At 39.2% G+C, this 27123-nt stretch overlaps 1 protein-coding gene across 2 annotated transcripts in view; it reads right to left on the bottom strand.

Moving 5' to 3' along the window:
• Positions 1 to 27123, bottom strand: part of odad2 (outer dynein arm docking complex subunit 2) — a 65912-nt gene that overhangs the window by 10866 nt on the left and 27923 nt on the right. For both annotated transcript variants that reach the window (XM_051914228.1, XM_051914229.1), the window contains exons 11-19: positions 26087 to 26233; positions 24351 to 24560; positions 23255 to 23488; positions 21987 to 22097; positions 21657 to 21811; positions 16194 to 16436; positions 13158 to 13272; positions 8779 to 8967; positions 8274 to 8495 (exon numbers count right to left, since the gene is read on the bottom strand). In XM_051914228.1, coding sequence (XP_051770188.1) covers positions 8274 to 8495; positions 8779 to 8967; positions 13158 to 13272; positions 16194 to 16436; positions 21657 to 21811; positions 21987 to 22097; positions 23255 to 23488; positions 24351 to 24560; positions 26087 to 26233 — 1626 coding nt within the window. The remainder of the gene's footprint in view (positions 1 to 8273; positions 8496 to 8778; positions 8968 to 13157; positions 13273 to 16193; positions 16437 to 21656; positions 21812 to 21986; positions 22098 to 23254; positions 23489 to 24350; positions 24561 to 26086; positions 26234 to 27123) is intronic.

Raw genomic sequence — 27123 nt, forward strand, 5'->3', positions numbered from 1 at the left:
AATTATTATAAAAATGGATATTAATTTTGAGATTTGCTAAAGATTACATTTCACAGTGTTGTGCAATAATAGTGCTTTAACTTTAAGTGAGCATTAAATGACAGTGTAAGGGAACATGTTTTTTCATTCCAATGCACTATACTTCCATTAGACGGATGTGTATGACCATTCCGCTCACATCTTGCATCTTTTGCAGCATTTCGTGCATGACACGGCGTTCTAAAAATGCAGCGCTCAAATTAAAATTAGTTCAACTTTTAAAAACACATCTCGAGACCTTTTTTCACCATTCCACCGCCCGTGTCTCGTGTTTTTCGAAGCAAAAACGTTTTCTGTGTGAATGAGCCCTAAGGGGATGTAAGGGGATATGAACATTATTAAATATCCAATATCGAGTGAAATAAAAAACAAAAACACGGTAGCACTTTATTTTACATAACTGTTTCGCATGTATTTAATATAGTAATTACAAAAAATGGGTAATAACTAGGTACTAACCCTGAACCTACCCCTGAACCTAACCTTAATCATTGTAATTACCTTATATTACCAGTACTTTCTTAGGTAAGTACACTGTAAGGGCATGTACTGTAAAATAAAGTGCAAGGAAAAACTCTAATACTGACCGATAACCAACATGACACAAATATAAAGTACAGTACATTCCTAAAATTCTGTCTAAAACAGCATCAGTGCTTTTGGATTTGGCTGTCAGTATTAGTATAAAGTGTGTTAGGGTAAAGTTTAAACTCTTTACATGTTATACACACATGCACCAAGTTTATATAGACAACACTGATCCAAGGCACAGACAAGCAAGACATTCCCAGAATTCCCTGCTAAAAGTTCAATAGTGAAGAATAAACAGATGGAATGACTAATATTCTATCTGTGAGCTCCACCAGATTGCTGAACTGAACTGACATACACATAAAACTGGGAAAACAACAGCTTCGATAGCATCTCTCCTCCTGTAGAGTCTTTATTTGTTAAAACCGCTTCCAAGTTCTTCACATAATTTTAGCAGTATGAATGTATCAGTTATCATGTTCAGCTGGATTTGCTGTTTTTAAAATAGATCCCAAAACACCTCGAAGAGGCCGAACGGATGCAAGCACGAGGCCGCAGCAACATGCCAGCACGTTCAGACAAGCTGCTTTTGTGAGCAGTCAGAGGATGCCCGCGACAGGGTCAGCCACCGTTTGCCAGAACTCATAGAGTGTTATTCAGCCGTGGCCAGGCAGGGGCTCCTAGGGCCTGGAGCGGAGCCTCAGATAAGCACTGCTCTCTGTCTACCCCTGCCCCTCTCTGCTCTCCCAGCTGGTTTCTGAACAGACTATAATAGTCCACTTGTTAAATACTCCCAAACCTCAGTAACATGATAACTTGCCTCATGTTTGAAAAATGAATGAGAGCCTCTAAGACTTTCTTCTGTCTTATACGCCGCAAGGGCGGGAGGATCCTGACCTCCAGGAAGGTAGAGCGAAAACATGTTTTCCCAGGCTTCTCTTTCAGCACAAGCACATGTACATAAGTTCTCACACATGTACTCAGGCTTGCACACACATACTATGTCACGCATGTAGGTGTTGCGGTGTTAAGTGCAGCAGCGGTAAGCTGCCGTTTCCTGAGGAGAAAAGCCCCCCCGTCCACCCGCCTCTCCATGTTCTCGTCCTCTACCCTCACTCTTTACTACATATTGCACTTTCCTTCTCCATTCACACCATTGATGGACTATAGGACCCAGTTTTAAATGGCTTGTGTCCTAAATGGCCTGAGGAATTGTTCTTGTGATCTGCACACAAAATAAACACACAAACACAAATACACAAAAAAATACAGCAGTTCATTGTTTGCTCATGTTAGTTCACAGTGCATTAACTTAAATTATGATTTTAATAATGTAAATGTTGAAATTAACATTAACAAAGATTAATAAATGCTGTAGAAGTGCAGTTACTAGCTCATGTTAACTAATGTTAACTAATGAACCTTATTGTAAAGTGTTACCAACTTATTTATTTCAGTTAGTGACCAAGGCAACATTTCTAATTTTTGTTTCATTTTTTTTTCTCTGTTTTTCATCTAATATTTATATTTTATTTTATTTAAGCTGATTTAATTTAAATTACTGAAATTTGTATTATTAGTTTTACTTTTTAGTTTTAGTTAACAATAACAACACTGGCCTGAAACTATTATTTACATATTAGTAGAGATACCAATTCTTCCAAGCAAAATGGACATTACAACTGAAGTATAGTGAAATGAATTGAAATCTAATCAAAAATGAATCCAAATTGGAATTGAATTTAAACCAGAACTTGTGACTCAAAATTAAACTGAATTGGGACATCAATACCAAGCCCTACTTTATATAAGAGGAAATTTATTGATGTAAATAGCAACAGAAGATGCATCTCTTTTTTCCTTTCTTTTACTATGTTCCATTTACTCTTTTGGGTTGCATTTCTCCTCAGTCTTACCCTTTGCATCATTCATTTCCAGGCTGCCTCTTCTTTTTTTTTTATTCTTCTTGCTAAGAAACAAGAAAAGGGCTTTTCACACAAGTAAAGGAAACAAGAAAAGGCATTTTTTGATCTTAACCTTGAGTTATTATTGTTCTAAACCCTGCTTTTATCCCTGGGTAAAATAATGTTTCACACTTGTAATTTAGAAGTGCTGCTTTTTACCCGGGGTTATGAAACCCTGCTACAGAGCAGGTGTTAACCCCACATTGTGGTGCCAAACTTGTAAAGTGTGAAACAATGCAGGATTAGAATGTTACAGCTAGATGCTTGCTCATTTGCGTGTCTCATATTCACGTGCCTTGTACAGTCAAACAAACACCAAATGCTATACAGTAGAGGGAAAATGTCAAATGGTGACAGAAAATGTGACTATTGGAGTAAAGAAAAGACAGTTTCATTTTTTACCTTTATAGTCCGAAAAGCCCATTCAGTATAAACTTGATATACACCGCAAATATGCAAATAACCCCAGGGTTTAGGAATGTATGTGTGAAACGGTAGCTTATGAATACTCAGGGTTTAGAATGACCCAGGGTTAACTATTTCAAGTGTGAAAAAGCACTAAAGTCTTTTAAGGCTGTTCATGTCATCTAAACACATCTCTTAAACCTTTTTCTACTCTCACACCTGAGATACTCTGCATTCCTCACCTCAGACGAAACAGAGGATCAAGTCATGCTGTTTCAAGACATAAAACACTGCAAACTTCAGACACATGCTACAGTAGCCAGATCAGAGCGCCCAGCAAGAGAGAGAGAGAGAGAGAGAGAGAGAGAGAGAGAGAGAGAGAGAGTGAAGAGAGACTGAATAGCCTGAGTGTGTATAAGGACGTCATCTGCTTGCCATATTCACAGCAGCTTTAACCTGCTACACGCAGACCATGACTAAAAGGAAACGTATGGAATATTTCTACAGGTCGAGGTTGAATCATGCTCTTTTTATTTTGCACATTTATGCTCATTTGCACGCACACCTTTTTTTTTTCTTTCAAAAACATAAACAGGACAGGAGGGAAAACATACAGGCTCAGGACAGTAGCAACATCAGAGGACTTCCACACATGGCAAGCGCAGGTTCGCAGTCCACAAAAATGACAGTCTAAGCTGCACAAAACATACCAGGATCTGGCAACTCGCACCAGTTGGAATCCTCTCTGATGAAAATGGTTGATAATTACAGTTCGAATTTTGTAATTTGTCTCGCAAAGGTATTTTTGCCCATGAAAGGGGTTCTTTAATAGAAAAATCTAGCTAAAGCTGTCTGCAGGGATTTATGGTTTCAACAAACAATCTGCAAAGCTGTGGCGGTGTGCTGGAGGGAAAGAGTGACCGGATGAAAAGAGTTTTCTGAGCATCAGCCACAACGAGGCACATCCGAATGAAAGCTGTGAGATACTGAGTGTACGTGTCAAATCAAGCGGAGCATGATTAATTGACACATGCTACAGGACACTCAGACACAACATGTTCAACAGTGTTCGAAGAGAATGTGTGTGTGTGTGTGTCCTAGCCATATTAGTTCCCAAGTGGGCTGAACTTTCATACGTCTGTTTTTCGACGTGTAACAGACTTGTAAAATCACAAAAGGCTTTTGTTTCAGAACCAATTTAAAATGTTCTTTCATATTTTATGAAATATTCAAATGGAATATTAAAAGTTGTTTTTTTGAGTTTAAATAATTTGTGTAAAAAGTGTAAAGGCAGAATTTGGAGAGGCTGGAGGGTGCTGAGACCATCTCTAATGTATTTTCCAGTGTGAAATATTTTCTTCTCAATGCTTAATTTCCTCTGCTAAAGCTTAGGGGACTGAGTTCTACACCATTAAGAACGTCAAGCAGCAAAGTTACAGACAGAACATAAGTCTGAGAGGGCACAGCATGCAAAGCGCGAAAAGGAGAGAGAGAGAAGGAAATCATTACAGCTCTAAGCTGTTGGGTGTACAAGAGCTTCTGACTCTGAAATACGATTGCAATAATAGCAAGAGGCAGTCTTGAGTTTTACACCCCTTCATAAATTAGACTGCAGTGCAGACACCGTTCCCCGATAAACTCTCTCTCGAAACCCATTTACAATGGTAGGAAATATTGTTTTAACACATCTTCTGTCACATTAGCCTATATATCATATTTTAAATGTACGGTTGTGCTCAGGTGGAAGCATAAAAAACGTCAGTCAGAAACAAGTTAAAAAGGTAATGAGGGCACAACTGAAAGCTGGTTGGTGCAACACATGCAGATTGCAGACACATGAATTCACACAGACAGACAAACACTGTGCTGTCCAGTTTTTGTCATTGCTTGAACCGGGCAAAAAAACATTCGCCTTAACGACTTTTGCAAATTGGACATTACTCTTTTGGAACACCCAAAGTTCAGTCCAGCCTCCAATTATGGGCTGAGCTGAACCACATTCACTGCACCAGCACATCAGACTACAGAACACCATTAAAGGAACATGGGAAAAAATATTTGGCTGCAACACGACAACCACTCTCATAATTTATATCCAGTTGTTATTGGGGGTGTGGGGGAGGCTTTTTAACTGTATGTATGAGCTCTCAAACTGTTTTCTCATGTGAAAATCTCATTGGGAAAGCAAAATGTGGTTAAATTTGAATATTGGCAAAACGTTTTTTTTCTCCCAAACTGAATTACAGTGTACATGGCAAAAATAAAATGTCATACATCTTTTATTGAAGAACACGTAGTTCACTAGTGTTAACTGCAAGCACATTCGTCAGATAGAGAGTATCTTGGGTCTAGGTTTAGCCCAGGCTGAGTAAATGTAGGTTATTGGTTTAGGCTATAAAAGACCTCTTAGACTTGCACTGTCAGAAAAAAAAAAAATGTGCAAAAATAGTACCTCTAGAGAGCAGGAGTGTCCAAACTCAGCCCTGGAGGGCCACTGTCCTGCAGAGTTTAGCCCCAAATTGCTTCAACACACCTGCCTAAAGTTTCTAGTATGCCAAGTAAGACCTTGAGTAGCTGGTTCAGGTGTGTTCAATTGGGATTGGAGCTAAATTCTGCAGAACAGTGGCCCTTCAGGAGCAGGATTGAACACCCCGGCTCTAGAGGTACAGCAGATTGTCACTGGAGGGACAACCTTATCTACCCCTAAAAGATGCATAGTTGTTCCTTAGAGTAGTAACATGTACACCTAAGGTACTAATATAAAAATTTTAGGGAAAATAATGTAAAAGATGTGTCTTTAAGGCTACTGCACCGGTGACAAGCTAATGTACCCCTAAAGGTACACTTTATATATTTACACATATAAGTACACTTTATGTAGTAGGTATACTAATATCAATGTACTAGTAGTATACTTGTAAGTGTACTATTTCAATATTACCTGGCACTAAATTGGCCCACTTTTTAGTGTATAAAAGTATACTTTTAAGTAGACTAAGTGTAACAATCACCACATTTCTCAAAGAGTCTGAAAATGACTCGTTCAAAGATTCAGTTTCTCTAAAGGCAGGTACACACCAAGCCGATGCCGACGAACTAGTGGCAACGAAAGCAGACTGCGGGGTTGGCTCACGTCGGCAGCGTCTGGGTCCAAAGTTGGCCTGACACACCAAACCAACGCTCGACAGCTGACGGCCAAGTAGCACGTCAGTTCTGTGCCTGCGTAAGATGAAATGCCTTTCCGTACCAGCAGGTGGCAGTAGCCGAACAGCCAATCAGAATGATCAGATGGCCCGACGGACCAACAAGCTCCGATGCCGATTCAACATGTCGAATTGGCCGAAAAAAAGCCAACGAGGACCAACTTCAGCCGACAGTGCAGAACACACTGAGAAAATTTAGTCGGCCGATGAACAAAAACTTGGCCGACCGTCGGCTTGGTGTGTTCCTGCCTTAAGCCATGCCTTTCCAAGTGCCAGATGGTCAGATGGCCCAGTCTGTTGTGATTAGTCATCCACTTACTTCGGAAACAAAATGCCCATTACCATAACTGAATTTCAGCTCCAGAGGCTTCCTAAATCCTCAGCGATTGTACACACTGTAAAGACAGTAATGTTGGCATTGATTTTACCATATCAATTTGAGCACAAATCTGATGATAAAACAATGGAAGAACTAGATATTCAACCTGAACCTCCATCGCAAGGACAACTTGAGCAGGACATTTCTCAGTGGCAAGTTTTTACTCAGTTTGTTGACATTATGAGATGTTGCAACTGTAATTCCTCTACAGCATTAACAAGTGTATGTCCATCAACAATCCTATGTGTATATTTCTAATTTATTGAGGTGCACATCTGGGAACTGTATATTAACTGCATCAATAACGGTGCATACCTTAGCCGAGCACTAACGCAAAAGACTGATGTAACATTACAGTTTGTAAACCAAAATCTTGCTCCATTCTTTATCATTACTTAAAGATTTAAGAATGATAGAAATCCTGCTTTAATTGACACAGCTTTAGGTAATAGTGGGCCCTGATTAGCAGAACTGTTTCAGTAAGACAGTAATAATGTGAATTAGCCGGTTAGCCGGAGACCTACATCTGCACTGGATGTACAAAAAATTAAAACACAAAACTACATATTTTAAACACTCGACTGAAAATATATACATCAACAATTAATCATACTTATAGCTTGTGATTCAGAGGAGCAAGTTGGTCCAAATAAAGTGGGTACAGTCTCATCTTTAATGGATAAGCTTTTTGCAGAAATCGCCGTCTTCTCAACATACACACAACATGAACCAACTACAGTGTTTGAGGGCAGGTCAAAGTAGGTGTTGTTCGCGGGGAGCCAATGAACACCATAGGCTGGCATTATGCAAATGTTACATTGTTTTGTATGAATGTTATGGAAGACTGGTATTACTGACGACTCATTTAGACTCATTAATACTGTAACAAATGTATTGCTCATTGTTAGTTAATGTTAGTTAATGCAATAATTGTAAAGTGTTACTGTTGCATTAGGTTTAGCTGTTGCAGTCCAGACCTGTCACTCTAACAGCCACATCTTGAAATGCTTGATTTTTGGCATTAGCGGAGAGCATTTTTCCCTAAATAACCCTGTAAGCACTACAATAAAACCTACATCACACCTAACGCATAAATTCGTTTAGTTACTTGTAAATTGAGCAATTATTACCGAAAGTTTTAAAGACCATGTAAGGCATTGTTGTCTAACATAGTGTGTCTTTTGATTTGAGTGCCATATTGAGTGGATTCCAGAAACTGCCACTCAGAAAGTATCCCAGCAGTGTTCTGTCACTCCAGACCAGTCTGCCCAGGCCAAAGTCATGCCACAGTCACATTCTGCTCCTTCTTCCCAGCAGCTTGCTGAGCAACCGTTCCCCGCGCAACAGCCTTTCAATGCTCAGCAGCCCTGGCATGCTAGGGCACAGAGGATAACTGGGGGGTGGCGGAGCGAAGCTCAGTATACACACTGCTGTTTGCTCTACTGAATTCCCATGACGGTTAGAAAACGCTCTCATTTCCGTCACCCCTCCCCCCTAAAAACCCATCACCCCCGCCCCACTTCGAAAAATAAGAAAACATGCCTTGTTCTCTCACCCTCATTGCTTGAAAATAGTTTGAAATACATCCTTTCAAAGCTTATTAGTGATGTTTTCACATGTCACAAGCTGCAGTGTGCTATAGAGAGAGCTCTCAACCGAGAGGTTTTAACAGCTAGCAATGCATAAAAGGAGATGTATAAGCAGGTTATTGGTATACAAACATATATAATTAACATGAAGTATGATCAGTACCTTGACCACTCCGTTTTCGTGCATGGTGATGCAGTTGTTAGGGTCTTTAGACAGCTCAAACAGAGCCTGGGCTGTCGCTTGGTGCACTGAAGGGTCATTTGAGCGAAGGTAGCGTACCAGTGGAGCTACAGCTCCAGCCTCCCCAAATGACACACAATTACTTCCCCACGTACAGCAGCAGGCGATGGCCTCCGCTAGGTACCGCCGTAACTTATCGTCCCCCTGCACATCCACACAAAGAGAGAGAGAGACAGAGAAAACCTGAATAAATAGAGTGAGAGTTACTCATTTTCAATTGTACAAATGCTTACTATTTTTTTTCAGTAACAGAAAAAGTACATTAATATCACAAGATGTCTATTCTCCAAAAGTGGCTTTTATTAGAATAATCAAAATGCCTTAAGGACACCTATTGTGAAATGACTATGTATGAAATTCAAGTGTCTTAGGACAATTCAAGAGATGTGAATTTGTCAATGTGAAACATGGCTAGAGCGGCACTCACAGTGTTGGTGAGATTGGCCAACATGGGAACCACACCATGGTCTGTAATAACTGCCAGGTTCTCCACATCTTTGGCAATTTTGGCAATGGCTGCGCACACGCTGGCCAATACATCTTTACTCTGTGATTTTAGCAAGTTAACAATGAGCTCCAAACCACCCACAAAAGAACGCACCATTTCCCCAGCATCCTGAAACACAGAGAAAACAAGAAACTGTCATGAATTGTATTTATACACAAGAAAATTGCTGACTGAGAAGGCTATTTTTTGTGCTTTATCATGTGAAATCATTCACTGAACTATTGAGAATAGCTACATTTCTCTTATGATACTTGGAGACACTCCAGCATGCTTTGGGATGTGGCACAGACCGCGAGATTCAGCAAGTCTGTACTTATTCTGTCACACGGGAAACCTGGGGCAGGTTGAATAAACCGCCAAGACTAGTCTTACAAGATAGACATAACATTTTTGGTCCTAACTTTTTAAAGTCAGTTACATGAAAAGGTAGATTGGACTTATTGGAATTAGAACAGTAAGACTGATTACATCTTGACTAATTGCTAGTTGCTCAAATTAGTTCTTAAGACACAGTCTTTAACATAGTGGTGAAGTTTATGCAACTGGCCACTGTACATGTCAAACTTAATCAGTCCACACTACCTAGAGAATATATTCACCCCAGAAAGGAGAGTGTGTGTGAGTAAAGCAGAGCTGGTTTTAGGCTTGATGGCACCATGATAGAATCCATGCAAAGGCCACAGGTCACACGGACGCTCATGACAAAGTCATGACAGGCAGCAGAGGGCCAACCACAGTAGAAGAGTGGACATTAAAAATACACATGCCCGCACATATCACACAGAAATGGCAACTTTAGCTACTCTTTTACTTCTAGTCCAGTCATTTCAGTGGTACTAGAGGGTATGTAGCATGCCAGCATGGCACCAGGCTGTTTAGAACAATTATAAAATAGTACAATGATATCTTTATTGACGGTACAGAAGCATATCATTATGGTTTTGGAATCGGATGAAGCCAAACATTGGTAAGGAAGCCTTTCTTGAATTGTGGAATGATTATGGAGTACCACAGGTTGCTGCTTCTGTTCTAGTCATGTACAACAAGATACAACCATGTCTTGAGTTCACCTCCATGTGAATTGGATCCTCCTAACCCAGAGAACAAAGCCTAAAGTCCCCGACCCTCTTGTAAGTACAATCCTTGGGGGTTCTCCTGAGAACAATAAACTCTGTTCCTCTATAACCCTGTATTTCACAACACAGCTTAACCCTAATAAACCCTTGTACACAGCACAGTAAAAAGCAGCCTTCCACCCTGCAGACTCAGAAAGAGAAGCCGAGACCCAGCGCAGGTCAAGCGTGCAGTGTGCAGTGAAGATAGCAGCATCAGAGAGGAGCCTCTAAAGTCATGCCAAAGGATGAGCTTTGTGTTTAGTGTGTCTGGGCAAAGATCAGGGAGGAGAAGGGAGGAATCTGCAGCGTGTCTCACACAGGAAATGGCAGTACAGGAATACTGATGAACACTGGGAAATAGAGAGGGAGAGAGAAAAGCGGGAGCAGAAGAGGAAGTATGGCAGAGCCACCAGCTGCGGAGGGTCACTGAGGAACCCTTTCAACCCAGGGCCCACAAAAACATCCCCAACTAAGTTCCACATCAGCAAACACAGCACGAAGTAAGACATGCAGAGAGGGAGGAAGAGCGAGGGAGAAAGAGAGAGAACGGATGAAACACAAACAGTCTACAAAAACCAATGTAAGCCAAGCTGAAAGAGGGAGAGGAAAAGGCCTGAGGGATAAAAAGGGAAGAACAAGATGCTGAGAGTGTGAATATGAGAGATAAAATTGAGGGATCTGCACTCAACAAATATTATAGCATTAGGGAAGTGAGTGAGAGGTATAACATTTTAAAATGTATGCATTTTACTGATCTAGTGTCGCCAAAAGCTGATTGTGGTGTCACCTCACATTGTGCCTGAACATACCGTTAATACTACTGTCAACAGCCAATTCTCAGGTACGTTCTGCACCTGCTTGAGAGGAAATAACTCTCCATACCAGCATGTGGCAGTAGTCTGTATTCATCATTCAAAGAGAGAAACTGGAAGAGCTAAGACTGCAAATAAGCAACCGGTAAACAAAGCAGCGTTTGACAATTTTTCAGTGACAAAATACAGTCATTTCAATAGGAATCCACAGGATCTGTAATTTGGTATGAGAGTGAAAGGTTTTCCTAAACAGATTTCGCAATGAGCTCAAGTTGGTCACATGGATTTGCTGTGTTGACCAACAGAAAGGTGCTTGGTTTGAAAGTGAAGCTTGAGCTGTGCACTACACTATAGACAATAAACAATGAACCTTTTTTGCCGCAAAAATTCGCCAAAATTGCTAATGTAACCACACTTTGATTCTTTGGGATAATTAAGCGCAGTCCTCATTAAAGCAGACAGCACTACATGCTACATGCCGAACATCCTCTGTTAGTAAAGAAACAAAGCACAATCATACAGTAGCTCATAATCACTAGAGGATTCATAGTAAGTAGCAGCTGTGAGTGCTGGTAGGGATTTTGAAGCCCCCAGATGTGGTTCCTCAAGCATGATTCTCATAAATCTGGCCCTGGAGCTGCTAACTCAATCCACATGGGGCTTTATCTAAATAACTGCTGCTGTGAGGCTGATCAGGTTCCCGGCGTGGATGGGTACATAATTTCACATAGTCTTTGCCACTAACCCTCACTCTCTCTAAACCCTTAACTCTTCTCTCTGAATGTGCACGATAAGGGCTACTGAACCATTGCAATACATGAAGTGAACCTGCATTGTTTTTAGCCACACATCACAGCCAGGGGGCTACATAGAGAAAGTAAAAATAAGAAATTCTTGGAGAGTTTTTGTTTAGACAAAAACATAAACATACATTATACAAACAATGTTCTTTTATTTGTAACTGTGCTGATAATCTACAGGAACAATGTAGGGTGACCACCCGTCCCGCTTTTCGTTGTACCGCACAGCATTTTCACCCATGGTCCCGTACGTCGCATATTGAGAAAATGTCCCGCATTTTCATCAGTCTGTTGGTTTTTAATTATCATATTAAGAAAACGTGCATTAGTGTTCTTTTGCTTTTTTTAAGAAAACATTTTATTTATTCTTTTTGCGGCGTAGTTTTTCACCTATATTTAACAGCGCTTCGTCAGAAGTAACATCCCGCCTTACACAAATACAACAGCCGTTTTTAAAATCCTATCCAGTGGTTGAAAAGAAAGGAGTAAACATGGTCACTAGTAGGTTGTGACGACTGTCAATCAAAATGTGGAGTGGTGATTCATTTCATGTGTTCCCTTTCAGAAAAGGGAACACATATTGTTTTATATTTTATTTGTTCATTATTTATTTTGTTGGATTTTAGTTGGACTTGGTCAGAACTGTTTCAAAAATAGTTATCTGCAAGATGCCTGCTGCCTTCGGGCTCAGTGATGTTGAATTTAAATGACGTAAAATAAAGACATGTTATTTTACATTGTGATGTAATGGTGTTTTCTGGAAGGGACTAAAGAACAGTATTTTTATCAGCTGAAAGGCAGAATACAAATGTTTTTATTAAGTTAGATAGACAAGTTATATAACAGTTTCAGGTTATGTTTTAGTGTTGGTAACATGTCCCACACAAACTTAGTAATCGTCCCACATTTGGTTTGTTTGATGGTGGTCACCCTAGAACAATGATGCATTTGTGTTAATGCGTTACACAAGAGGCTCAGGAAAGCAGACTTGTTCTGTGCCAGCTATGAGATTTAATCTATATATAGATGAGATCGACTGCTTTGTTGGCATCTCTTGTTCTTCATGTTCCTGAAGTATTGATACAACAATGGAATTAAATGTTGCACTGCAATCTATCGATGTTGTCTCTAAGTTTTATGCAAATTACATTGCTTCTAGTGAGTTTTAGAGAGTGGTCTAATGAATTCTCTTATCTATCCAACAACAAAAAAAAAGAAGCAATTTGGGCATCGCTAGTCAGGATTTTTTCCGTCATCAAAGCTTTCCACCTTGTGTATGTAGTAGAGCTGTCTATGCTCGTTTTTTGTCATTATTAGTCTTTCTGTCTTCTGGTTTCCGACCCTTTTCACTGATTCTCCCATTGCCTCCGCTGGTTTAGCAAGATACTAAGTGTGTCCTATTGTTTAATTTTCACACTTGGCATCACCAAACTACACTACGCTACTAGCGTATCAACAACGGCAGCAGCCAATAACATGAGGTTTCTCTCCTACAGTATGTTTAGTGAAACACTGTGGGTATGAACAGAGGAAAATTAACCTGTTTTGAAACTGGGAATAATTAAATGTACCTTTGCATTTTCAATGCAGGGGCAGATGGCCCAGGCAGCACTGGCCTGAACTTCTGGATTGGGGTTCTTCAGCAAAGACCAAAGAAGGCGCACGCCATCAAGTTGATCGATGATTCTGAGAGAGAAGAATAACAACTTATCACTTCTGTCACACCAAACATACAACAAACTAGTTTACAACACAGTGTACAGTGTAAGCTCATGCATTTACTCCAACATGTTTATATGTCATGTCTGTTTTTCCCAGGGTTCAGTTTGGCTTTTGCAGCAGACTATCCCTCCTGGTGTGATGATGAAAACATTCCAGTAGCAGATCACAAAGCTGCTCAGCATGGCTTTCCCATCACATCCCACCTGCTCAGTCCCTTAAACTGGTACCCCCTGCTCACCTTCCAAACCTTCCAACAACTCCATTCAAACATGTTCACATCAGCCTGGCCGAAAGCTGACCCGTACAATTCTTTTAGGAGGTCCTTGTGGATATTTATAGCAAACCGTGGACAAACACACACATTCACACACACTTGCACAGAGCGCAACGTTTAACTCTGTTCCTGACGGCGACTCGGAGGAGGAAAAAACCCAGAGAAAGTCAGTTTTCCAAGTCAAACATTCTCAGAGACAAGTCTTTCTATATTTCACTGCTTCTGAGTGAGGTTTACTTAAGAACAGGCTGTATTTCATGCTGCGGATATGATTCTACTAAAGGATGTAGTCAGGCTCTGGGAAGCATGGGAAAATGACTCTTCAGTGCGGTCCGTTTGTCAGGTATAAATAACATGTAACCTGTTTCCCATGTGTGCATCCAGCGACAAGGCCGACATTCAATGCTGTCATAATTGCTAAACCACGCCGCAAAGGGAGGTGCTAGTAAACCGAGGTTGGGCCAAGCACTGGTCAGAACCATCTCAACACCAAGCGTACCCCATCCTCATAATAAATCAGTTTGAGAAGCATGATAACACGGAGAGGCCCACGCGTTCCTGAGAGGCCACTAAATCCTTCAAGAGCAGGACATAATCCTGCACTTGAACAGGTAAGATGCACTCAACACTACAGCAGTAGGATATACTTAGAAATCAGTCCGTAGGCTGGTGAAGCAGTGGAAGTTCATAGTTTGGGATCTGTGCACCAAATCCAACAATGGAAGATTTATTTGGAATGAATTAGATGAATAAAGATCAAATATTTCAATAAATGATTTTGAAAAGGCAATTAGTGTGTTTTCAAACTGACCAATAATTTTAAGATTTTCCGATAATTTTATACCATGTGGAGGGCAGACCATCATGTATACTTCGTACTGGTCTTGATTTGAGAAACAGGCCTGAACATGCTGTTCTACGAAAGAAAACAATTATCAAATACAAGCTATGCTAATTGCTTTGCAGACTACTCTGCTTAATTCTTAAAATAAACCATCAACATGGAACACAAAGGAATGAAAACTCATCCAAAAAAGACTCTCTGTTTACAACTACAAGGAAATGGAAACAAAAAGACGAATTCTAAATATAGATTCCATGAGAAAACATGTTCTTCAAGAGCATAGATCTTCAGCACTGAAGTTCTGGGTCACTCAAATAGTTAAATGAAATGAATGACTTTATTTCTTCAAAAAACAGGCTTTGTGGACTTTTACTACACCACTGTGGTTGCTCACATCCATAAACGTATTAATCTTTCAGACAAAGGCTGTGTGAGTTTGGGTGCCGAAGAGAAGGGGAACAAAACGCTCTTCATTTGTGTCCAGCCTTAATTAAGAAGGGGACTGCAGTCTATAACAGTCTTGTAAAAGCAATGAGAGTCAGATGTGTTAAATATACAAAAAAGACCAATACTCAATTCTATGTGAATGTGTGAATTACACGGCAGTTTTGTGCTTTGCATATGTTTAAGACAATGATACTTGTTTTTCTGTTTGTTGACCATATGGCACCTCTAGGGCTGAGCATTGATACAGATTTCAATTCGTTTTCGAATTTGATCGATTTGAATAAATTGGAATTTATTAGATACTGATTCAATTCCGATTTAATTCAGATTCCTTTGGGTGCATTTAATTTATAATGTCCATTTTGCTTATATATGAAAAATTCTTTCTCTACTAATGCTGTAAATTATACAAGGAAGTGTTTCAGACTGGTTCAAACCAGTAACTTGTCTTTTTGAACTAATCATTAAAAGAACCGTTCAAAAGAGAAATTTATTTCAGGAAAGAGACTATACATAATGTACTATTCATACACTCTTTGTTTGTCATTCACAAAAAAAGAGCTGGTTCATCACACTTATTTGTTAGCCAATTGGAATACATTCGTTGCATTGTATGTTTGTTTTTGTTGGATGCAGCCTGAGAGAGAAACTCAACAGAAAGATGTTTCTTGCTATTATATCACATTACACAGTCTTTTTATTGCATGACACTCAATACAGTATAGTCAAGTGCACAGAGTGAAAAGTTGAAAATGACATTCTGTATACTCATCTGTGCTTATGCTCTCCTGCCTGTTTCTGTTTAGCAAGTCCAAATGGCCGTTGTCAGAAGTGCTTTTCAGCTTATACAAACTGACCGCATTGAGACAATAAAAGGCCTCCACTCCGGCCACAGCTATGATTCTCACAGCAGGTAGAGTAAACACAGAGCTTTGGGCCCTGTAATTACGGCACCAGGGCTAAGGGCTCTCACCCTGCATGTGTGGAGCGTGGAGCCTGGTCAAACTGCACAACCCTGGGCCTGTTGGATCCGCTGCAGAAGCAGTGAACATGAAATCTTTTACAGAGAACAAGAACAATGCCTTGTCATCCTAAACCAAGCCAATGGCAACAGTGAGAGGGATTACAGGGCCAAGGTTGGACACTGTGAGCATTGTCAGCTGTTGGATTGTTTCAGGACAACCGTTTTGGATCCAGGTTAATTAGGTAATAGAAAGTCAGTGAAAATATGTCATACAGTACCGAACATTCTTATTTAACTTGCAAAGGACATATTTAAGAGTGCTGTAAATTTACAAATCAATCAAAGGTAAGACTTACGCCATGTTCTCAGGGTCAGTAGCACAGGCTCCCACAGCCCTTGTGACGTTCACTAGAAGGGCCTGGTTGGTACCAGTGAGTAGGTTGACCAAAGGCTTGATACCACCGCTCTTGCGGATGGTGGCAAGATTCTCCGATATTTGGGCACATTCTCCCAGAGCCCCCACTACATTAACAAGTACCTCTTCAGGTTGGTCTGTGAGCAGACGTACCAGAATCTCCAGTGCCTTATACTCCTGAAACCTGGAAAGAAAGAGAAAGAGAGAGTGAGCAAGAAAAGATTACTCGTATGCAAGCCGAAGAAAATGGTGCATACATAATTTCCAAAGTGTTTCCAAAACATACACAAGGACTCAATATACCAAGGCATCAATTGGTTATTTGCAAGAAAAATACCATTTTGTGTTGCTTCCACAAAATGACCATTTTGGGTACACTCTTTTTTTTTTTCTTTCAAACTTGAGCACATTTCTTTTGTGAACACACTTGCTTGTAATCTAAAATCTTAAAATTGCAGCTGTAGAATAAAGTTTTGTAATGAATAGTGAGTTTTACCCCTGCGTGTTTAAATTGTTGAGTTTAAAATGTAGTATCTAATCCAAGTCCATGAAAAAGGACCTTTCCTATATTGCTCTCAAGGACCTTTCTTCATTGGACACAAAAACATGAAATGGTTTGTTTATAATTAGATGAAACCTTTTTTTTTTTTTTTCTCCCATCATGCAATGGATTGTGAAAACATGAAGACTCAAAACCCTAAATAGCAACAGGAAGTATTCGTAAGGGTTGTGGATATCTGGGAGGAGAATAAATCCGGTGATGTTATATTGCCACAACATTTCCCACGCTGCTCGCAATATGCATTTATGCTCAATGACCACATTTTCTGGTTTGGAGCAAGACAACAAGAGCTTTTGGTGCGATTCTGGCCTTGTTTGCCAAGTAGTGGTAAACTACAGTAAACATTTAAAAGGCATATAATGTGGTCACAGGGAGCCTCAACTAATCTCTGATGTACGGTTAAGCTATATGGCTGTTTTTATTCACAGTTACGGTTTCTGGCTAAGCAGCCCTGATGGCCATTGGAAAGAGTGTCCAAGGTCACTTGGCTCTGGTCAAAGTCAACCAATATTTTCTCGAGAGTAAATTTAAAGAATAGTGGCCAAAATTAGCTCAGCTTTATAAAAAAAAAAAAAAAAAAAAAAAAAAAAAGAAGAAGAAGAAGAAGAAAAAAAAAAAAAAGGTCAGAAATAAGGCCAAGTCTATGTGAAAAACATAGCATGTAAAACAGAGATGCCATCAGAGAAATGTTATCAGTATGCTACATTAAAGTTGTGGAGTAATTACATGTTACCTCTGATAAATGGACTGTGGGTGTTGTCTATTTTTGTAAAGCCAACACCGACCTGCCAAATAACCATGCCAAGAGAAACAACATGAAACAGCACCGATCAGTCGCTACCGCAAAACGAAGGTTAAAGAGTGAGCATGCACTGTTTTAGAGCTCCTAATGGCATCCTAAATGCTCCCATCAACTCTTTGATTAATAGTATAGAATTTTCTTTGCGAAACACATTGTTATAGCTGTAAGAAAGGATATTTTATGTGGGTTGCTAAGGAAAGACTGGACAGAAATTTTTTATCTGTAAGTGAAGAGTAAAACCCAAAACAATTGACCCTTTGCTAAGCCCCACCTTAAAAACATTCCAGCATTAGCAACTGTTGCCATCTCCCATTTTCTCAGCCAAGCATTTATTATTTCTAATGTAAATTTATGGAGATAAACTGTGTTTAGATATAGTTTTAAATGCAATTTTGTACGGTTATCAGTTCTAATCCCTTTCAAATAAGGCTTTTCTCATAAGGAAATTAGTAGTGATGCACTATGAATTTTTTTAATGAAACACCAAAACCAAAATTAAAGTTTTCATTTAGCCAAAAACTGAAACCAAAATTAAATTTGGATATTTGAATATGGTATGCTGTTCAGAGTATCGTGTTGTATTATCGTTCTTCTGCAATGAGCCGCCTCTTGATATTTCAGTCGAACAAATGTTATTTTTTTTGCCATTTCAGATGAATATTCATCACTAGAAATTACCGCATAATTAAGCATTTAGAGCATTCTTAGCTGAAAAATAGTAGATTACTGTGATCTTGCAATAAAAGCTCTATATGAGTAAAAACTCCAGTGAATATCACCCTTTGTGTATAATTATATTAAGGTTATGATTATAATCATTCTAATATTTTTCTTGTTATAATATAACCATTTTAATTTTATGCATCATTAATCAGCTAAATGGTTAACATATGCCTTTCCCAGCATATTTGTGGAGGTCTCACATTCTGTTCAGGCACAGCCACCTTCTAAAAGCCCCTTCAACCCAGCCCTGAACCCCTCTCTCTGCTGGACTCGCATGGCCAGCCCTCTCATCAGCCACACAAAGACATGCTGTCTGCAGCTGGCAACACCAGGACTCTCAGCTTGTGTGCTTTCAATGGAGAAAAACAAGGACGAAAAGCACGTCAAAATTATGACCACTGTAAAATACATTCTAAAATGATTTTTGCCTTAAAACGCCAGGCTGGGATTGTTTCTGAAATGGCACACTGCACTTACACCAAGACCAGATGGATCGAGAAAACATTCCCTGGTAAATGCTCACTGACCTGGCACTCCCCTACTTCGACAGATTTAATTTTCATAAATGGTTGGTTGTTTTATTCCAAATGCTGTGTTTGACCTTGATGCTTTATATGTTGTACAAAAAAAACAAAACAAAAAAAAAAACAGTTTAAAACCAGTTCTTTCTTGCATTAAATATTCTGCCAGAAACACAGTGATTTTCTATACAGCTGACATCTATAACTTTCAACCAGCCACCTGTGCAAGTGAACACAGCACAATACAGACTATAATAAATAGGCGTAATTTGCAGGTGGGGCAGGTGGGACGTGTCACCACCACTTTTAGCCAAAGTTGATTTTGTCCTCAACACAGAAAGGTTTACAAAGCACCTCCAATCCATTGTTCTTCATTACTGAATTCAAACATGTAAAACGCATATATTTGCGCCGACCAGACAAACCTGATATTTATACCTTGTCTCAACACATTTTGATTTATAAACAATAAACAGCGCAAGTATGTGCACATCCCCACCACTTTTTAAGACAAAATAATACCAATGCTGTAATATTAAAATAACTGTCGAAAAGGAGATAAAGAGTTGATATGATAACTAAAATAATGATACAAAGGAACGGATTCTGCATAAAATATAATAAAAAAGATTATGATGATAAAAAAAACCAATAAGAAAAATAAAAGAGGAAACATTTTGTTTTGTGGACCAAAAAGACTCATTTTTAAAAGAATCATAAGTATTAAGACCCAAGAACACTAACTACAATGATCCTATAATGATAAATATATTAATGTCAGATGGGTTCTGATTGGCTGTCATTGCTTTTATTGTTCATCACCTGGGGGGAATAACACTCTGAAAGTGATTCCAACAATGTTGTTTCTTTTTATAACTGTGGCATGAACTCCACTATTCTCTAGAAAATCTTTATGGTTATAGTTATCATTTTTGCTGTGTGAACGGGCCTTTATACATCATTAGTGTTAACAAACTTTGTTTACTGGCTTGTTTAATCTCTCTTTTTAGCACAAGATTCAATGAGGCTTCTTCAGACGTATTACCGTGGCACCAATCTTAACAACTAAATGTTTTCACAGAGCATTACTTTTCATGGAGGACACTTATTTGGCTAATGGGACATTAAGCGAATTGAATGTGGCATGGGGCACCTGCCTCTAGTTTCAGCAAACTAAGCCTGATGTAAACGCAGGATGAGCTTTTGTCAGTTTTGACTTATGAGGTGGAGAGAGAGTGGCCTTACTGCTACTGGGCCATTTCAGACACAAGCCTCCCTCTGAATTCCTCTTTCAATACTATTCTATTTGCGACTGGTGTGGGGCCAGACAGTAGATCCTTCTACAGATCCTAGTCTATAACAATCCCATAAAATAAAAAAAAGCTCTTATCATAAACTAAAAATGTAAAATTTATCAGCTCCTTGGCCTCAAACTTGTGAAAATAACACCTGATAATTTATAGACAGGTAATGGTGGAATTAAATAATGCATTTTTGAGTCCCCAAACGCATACTGCGAAGCAAAGTAATATGTGTAAATCACTTTTATATGAGAGTGCTTGTGTGACAGAACGGGCAAGCCAGATGAAGATTCCAAGGTTTTTTGTATTTATAGGGGAAAATGACTGGCTTAAAAGACATCAGCCGCCAGAAAAATTACACCAGGAAAGCCTCCAGGACGGTCATCATCTTCGCTGAGCTAAGTGACGTTGGAATAAAGGCCAGCGTGCTTTACATGACAAACGATTTAAGAGTCTTTCAGCTTACACTCCTGATTATTACAGCACGACTGTTTCAGAGATGCATTCCACATCTCCCACAGCCCACTTGCTGCACTAATGGAGCAACGGCCTCGACTAACACATCACGGGCGTCTATAAAATCAACACTTTACTTCATCTTTTGTTAGCGGTATGGGTGAAAGAACAATTTGCATTCCTTCAGCAAAAAGTCATCATAAAAGATCAGAGCTCATTGACAGAGTTTATAAAAACTTTTGCTCTCTCTTCAAATAATCACTTCTGTAGCCGCACTCAGCGCAGACTCAGATGGACAATGGTTGACAGCTCTGAGCCACGGAAAATCTGAGTGTTAGAAGTGAACAAATGAGACATCTCTTAAAAATGAAGGCTGTATTTGATTGCACATCCTCTGTCCTTCTCCCTAACCAGACCACTTTGTGGTACACGATTTGGCCAAATCTGGAGCCAATTACGCATCTCACATTTACTTGACTCCTCCTAGTCTAAAGACTCATATGCCACATTGAGATCAGGAGGTCTAGTTGACCACGCGACAAAATTTAGATTTTTAGGAATGGAATATTATTTTAAAATGAACAAAATCTTAGTAAAAAAATATTTATTTATTTTTAAAACAACCTTTCTTTTAAATCTGCTATCTGCAAGATAAAACTCATGACAAACTAATAAGAAATGCTAAACAAAAAATGTGTCTGTGATAAACTTATTAAAGGGGAGCTATAATGCCCCTTTCACAAGCTTCGGCTGCCCAACAACAACAAAGCTGAAGAATCTCACGCAGACAAAATAACGGTTGTCAGTAACAGTGTTCAGCATTATATTGTTCAAACCAGAGTCGGACACTGATGGAGAGACTCAGGAAGAAGTTACAACTGGACGTTTGGTTAGTGGATAAATGTGTGTATTTGCTGTGGAGTTCATTCAACTCATCGACTAGCACGTGCCGTTGTTCTGAGAGGAAAACTGTCATAATTTCTCTGAAAAATTAAATAAATGTTTTTGCAGAAGCTCTTCAGTTACATGATGCACATACTTAGCAACATTTTCCATGCTGATGGAACATTTCCAGATGGCTCCAGTTGTGGCGGCTAGTAACTGCTTGTTTTCAGCTTGGTTGAGCAACACGACCAGTGGCTTCAGTCCGCCGTACTGCCGCACCAGATCACGGGTATGTTTATCTTCTGCACACTAAAAGAGGAATGAAGCCAGACACACATAGAAAGATTTAAGTAGTATCGAGATGTATACTGTGATGTGACAGTCAAAGCCAGGACTAAATTAGTATGCCATTTCATTTTTACCTCAACCTCACCCCTTTTATACATCGCCAAAGAAAATTGTAGTTGAGTGTGTACGGCCGTACCTTAAAGATAGCGCTGGCACAGTGCATTTGGAGCTCCTGGTTGTCACAGCTGAGGTTCTTCACCAGATCCTCAATCATGCCCTCAGTCTGTATAGCAATTCTGTAGCTCTTCTGCCAACACAAACATGCAGAATGACTTTCTACGCTGAACACCTACCGTAAAAACCACTCTGCCTTGCCAAACAACACTGCGTGCAGCGACATAGCGCTTATTTCATCCTAGGGTTTCTTGCTTCTGGCATCATACAGTCATTCACATCTTCGAACCGGTCCTTTAATAGAAACTATCTGCCAGTCAAAAGTAAGGTTTCATGAACAGCATGCTATTTTCAGCCATACTTTGCACTAAGTGTCCTTATATAGAGTGGCTTTACATGTTGCATTTGTAGCTTGCATTATGTTTCACAATACTTTGTAAATATACTTTATTGTATTTAGTAGTATTTACAGTTCCATGGCATATAAATTATTATAAAAATACATTTGAAATTAAAATTACACTACTGTTTAAAGGTTTAGGGTTGGTAAGACTTTTTAACCACATCAGGGCTGCATTTATTTGATCAAAAATACAGTAAAAACAGTAATTTTGTGAAATATTATTAGAATTTAAAATAACTGTTTTCTATTTTAATACATTTTAAAATGTAATTTATTCCTGTAATGGCAAAGGTGAATTTTCAGTCTTTAGTGTCACATGAGCCTTCAGAAATCAATCTAATATGCTGATTTGGTGCTCATTTCTTATTATTCCATTTTATTATTTATAATTTCTTATTATCAATGTTGAAAACAGATGTGCTGCTTAATATTTTTGTGGAAACCATGACACATTTTAATAGCCGCATGTATGTGACTTAGAATTATTTTTGTAACATTATAAATGTCTTTACTGTCACTTTTGATCAATTTAATGCATCTTTGATTAAAATCTTTTCTTAAGATTGTTTCATTTGGTGAGTCTTCAGCAATACCCGCCTTTCAATCAAATAACACCAAAGTCATTTTCTTCTTAAGAAAAAAATTAAGATGTTCTTAAGAAAATATCTGACAACTTCTTAAGAATTTCACACTTAGGAACATTCTTACAAACTTCCTAGAATTTTCTTAACTTCTTTTGTGAGAAGATTTTCGTGAATCCAGCCCCTGATTTTGGTGCAGCACACAAATGTACTAGTGGGCTGGATTTATGAAAATTTTCTGTTTGTTTGCAATAAGGTATTCAAAACTCATTCTAAAATTGACTAATTTTAACAGTTTGGGCAAACCTCAGAAGCGCACTCCTGCAATGTTCCCACCACAGGGATGAGCATGTTCTTCTGCGGTGATTTGAGCAGCCGAGCGAGCAGAGGGATTCCCCCAGCCCGGCGGATGGCTTCCTTGTTCCAGGTGCTCTTGCTGCAGCTCCAGAGAGCCAGAGCCCCACAGCGCGCCACCTCCACGTCCCTCTCCTGCTCCTTACTCAGAGACACACCATCAGGAACGCAGTCCAACAACTCCACCTGCCAGAAACAACTTCAGCTTGTTGCCTCATCTTAAAGCACTTTCCTGTGCTTGAACTTTGTGACAATGTAATAGATTTGTCACTTTGCCTCACATGTTATCATGATAACATTACATTTCTATTCCTTATGATCCTTTATACTGTTTCATTTCACTCCGCATTAAGGCAGAAGAGTCGTGTCATGTGAAAACGAGTATGAATGTTATTAGTGGGGTCATGGTGTGTTTTATGACATCTTCAGTGCAGGATGTGGAATACAATATCCTGCCCTGAAGCTGCCAACATTCATCTAAACATTCATCATCAGCCAAAGATTGGCTGTTACTTAAGAGGGCTTGAAAATTCAGACTATGTCACACCAAAATCTACAAATGACCACATCCTTCAAAGAGTAAATTTCATGTTTCCCTGCTGTCAAGTCAGAAAGGCCACTCTAACACAGCATTACATGCGAGTGCTGTTCAGAGGTGGTCTGGGACTTTAAATGTAACTAATCTATGATAGCTACATTGAGAACGTCCGTGTCTGGCCCCGAGTAAATATACAGAGCAGAGTAACACGCGAGCCCTAATCATACCGAGCGTCACTCTGTCAATAAACACACATGCCAGGATGAGGGGGAGAACGACATTCAATCTGTTTTTACCTGCAATGTGCTCCCTTTGATGCTGAAATAGAAAATTATTGGGAGAAACAGACTTAAAGAGAGAGAGTGGAGAAATAGAGACTGGTATATGTATGTTCTATTGCTTGTCCCTCAACATTCTCCATCCTTTTGTCTCTTTTCCTTGTGCAAGTTTTTAATCAAGAGCGTTTGTCAAAAAAGGTTGCCCAAGCGCAGACTTCATGTTTGTTCTCACCAATCTCTTGATGCCACCATGCTGTCGGACTGTCCTGCGGGCCCGTCTGAACTTGGCCACGTTGGCAATGGTCTCTGCAGCAAGGCACTTCAGCTCTTTGTCAGGAGAGTCCAGGATAGACACCATAGTCTGCAAACCGCCCAAATCAGCGATGGTCCGCCGAATCTGGGAGTTACAACTGATCTCCTTCAAGATCTTCAGAGAACCAATCTAACAGCAAGGGAGAGTAAAGTATCCATTATAAGAATAACTGCTTCATATACCTAATGCTACATCATGTAGAAATGATTGAAACTTTTGAGTTTACAACTTGCTGGAATTTTATGAAAGCTCCAACTTCTCTTCTACACTCGAGAACAAAAATGTCAGTGGCCTTAACACATTTCTGTTTGATATGCTTTTTTATAATAGTAAGTGTTACCCTGATGCGTGTTTCATTTAACAATTCAATATTTTGGTAATTTTCGACAATATAAATGTAGAAATCAGCCACAGTGTCTCAGTATATTGTATTACCATGTGTGCATATTAGGAAGTGGCAGGGAACAGCAACTAATGGCACTTTTCCACTGCATGGTACGGCTCGGCACGGAACGGTATGGCTCGCTTAAATAGTACTACATCGGTGGAGGTTCCAAGCATGCTGTACCGATATTAAATGTGACATGTAAACACTGCAGATCACTGATTGGTCAGAGAGAATCATCACTACCAGCGTCATTGGATTTGAAACACGAGACACCAAACACGCTAGATTTAAATAGTCAGTAACAGCCACCGCAGTATCATTGGTTTACGAAACGACTTGCTTTAAACGACTGTTTCACGCAACTTGAAAAAAGAAATGGCTGTATCGTGGTCAGTAGACGAGGTGCAGACTCGTTGGTAGACGAGGAGCGGATCCACGGAAGTAGAGGAGGCGCAACTATAACGATCAGTGTATAATCCCACCCACTTTGAAGCGGTACTAAACCACAGTGAAAAAGCAAACCGAAAGTAAAGCGAGCCGAGCCGTGCCGTACTGAGCTTAGCCAAGCCAAGAGTAATATCACGCAGTGGAAAAGCGCCATAATTATTGTCATACTAATATTAATGCTATAATATAAAAGTAAAAGAAAAATAATATGTAAATACACCATCGTTAAAAACGCTGGGGTTAGTATGTTTTTAAAAAAAGAAAAAAAAATTATTCAGCAAGGATGCATTAAATTGATTAAAAGTGGCAGTAAAGACATTAATAACACTACAAAAGATCTATATTTCAAATAAATGCTGTTCTTTTGAACTTTCCATTCATCAAAGAATCCTGAAAAAAAAAAATGTAATTCCACAAAAATATTAGGCAACACAACTGTTTCAACATTGATAATAAGAAATGTTACCTGATCAATAAATTAGCATATTAGTATGATTTCTAAAGAATCATGTGAGGCTGCTGAAAATTCAGCTTTGCCATCACAGGAATAAATTACATTTTTTTAAAAAGTTATTTTAAATTGTAAATATATTTTACAATACTACTGTTTTTACTATATTTTTGACTTTGTTTAATAAATGTAGCCTTGGTGAGCATAAGAGACTGCTTTTGTTTATTTTTTTTAAATCTTACCATCCCCAAACTTTTGAATGGTAGTGTACATATGTAAAAATTTAAATGAAATAAAACAGATAAATAAACATTTCTCAGAGTCAAATGGTGACTTCTGACCTAATTAACTGAGTCTGGATGCACTTACTTTACATCTGATCTCATCTGTGTCAAGCAGGTTGATGAGAACCTCCAGCCCCCCCACATCTCTGATAGCCAGCTGACACATCTCCTGGACCAGGTTAAAGTCTCTCAAAGAGCACAAAACAATCACTGTGGCTGTCTGATTAGCCCCCTGTTCACACACAAAAACACATGTGCAGCAATTACATTAGGTGCTCAATCATAACCCGCAGACAGATGGACAGATGATTAGAAACAGTTGTTCTTTTATACATTTCATTCATCTAAAACATGTGCAACAGAACTCCGACTGACATTAGACAGAAGATGCCCATGTTATTTGTCTGTATATGTATCTGTATGAAGGCTGTTGTGCACTCCTACATTTGCATCATATAATTCTTGTATTTTTTTGCATCAATAGCTTAATTTCTCCATGAACCCCTTTTTTCGACCCATTTCACCCACACCCCAAAATCATCATCCCTTCAAGTCATATTTTTTTGAGCACATGTTGTGTATAAGTGTCTGGTATTGTGACTATAAACAGGGGTGGGGAAAGATCCTTTGATACAGACTACTGCTGTGCTGCGGCCTGAAACCATAGACAATGACCTAAGTTAGCAATTAAAAGAAAACAAGCTCTGAAATGTTGGAGATGATAACGGATTGGCCTTAAAAAAAATTCTGTTTTGACAGTTGCTATATACACACACAGTGTTTTAGGCTGGTCGTTCCTCAGAAGTTGCCTACGCAGTGAGTACAACAAACTAAACATGTGGCAATTGTTGGGCCAGGCTCCTGATACATCTTGCGGAGACGACTGTGGTTTTGATATCATTCACGGCATGTCCTTTATCGGTGGAATGAAATAACAGAAGGGTGAGTGACAGATAAATAAAGCAGGAGATCCAGCAAAAATACTACACTATTAATCATCTTTAATCAACAAATTATGGCTTCTTTAGTGATTGCTGTTTGTTTAGGTCAAAACCACAGATCTAAGATCAGCTTTCCCCTAGAGAAAACACCAGAAACTCAACTTCCACGTGTGTTTTTAAT

This window comes from Ctenopharyngodon idella, chromosome 12 (assembly GCF_019924925.1).
Source record: "Ctenopharyngodon idella isolate HZGC_01 chromosome 12, HZGC01, whole genome shotgun sequence".
In the NCBI taxonomy this organism is placed as follows: domain Eukaryota; kingdom Metazoa; phylum Chordata; class Actinopteri; order Cypriniformes; family Xenocyprididae; genus Ctenopharyngodon; species Ctenopharyngodon idella.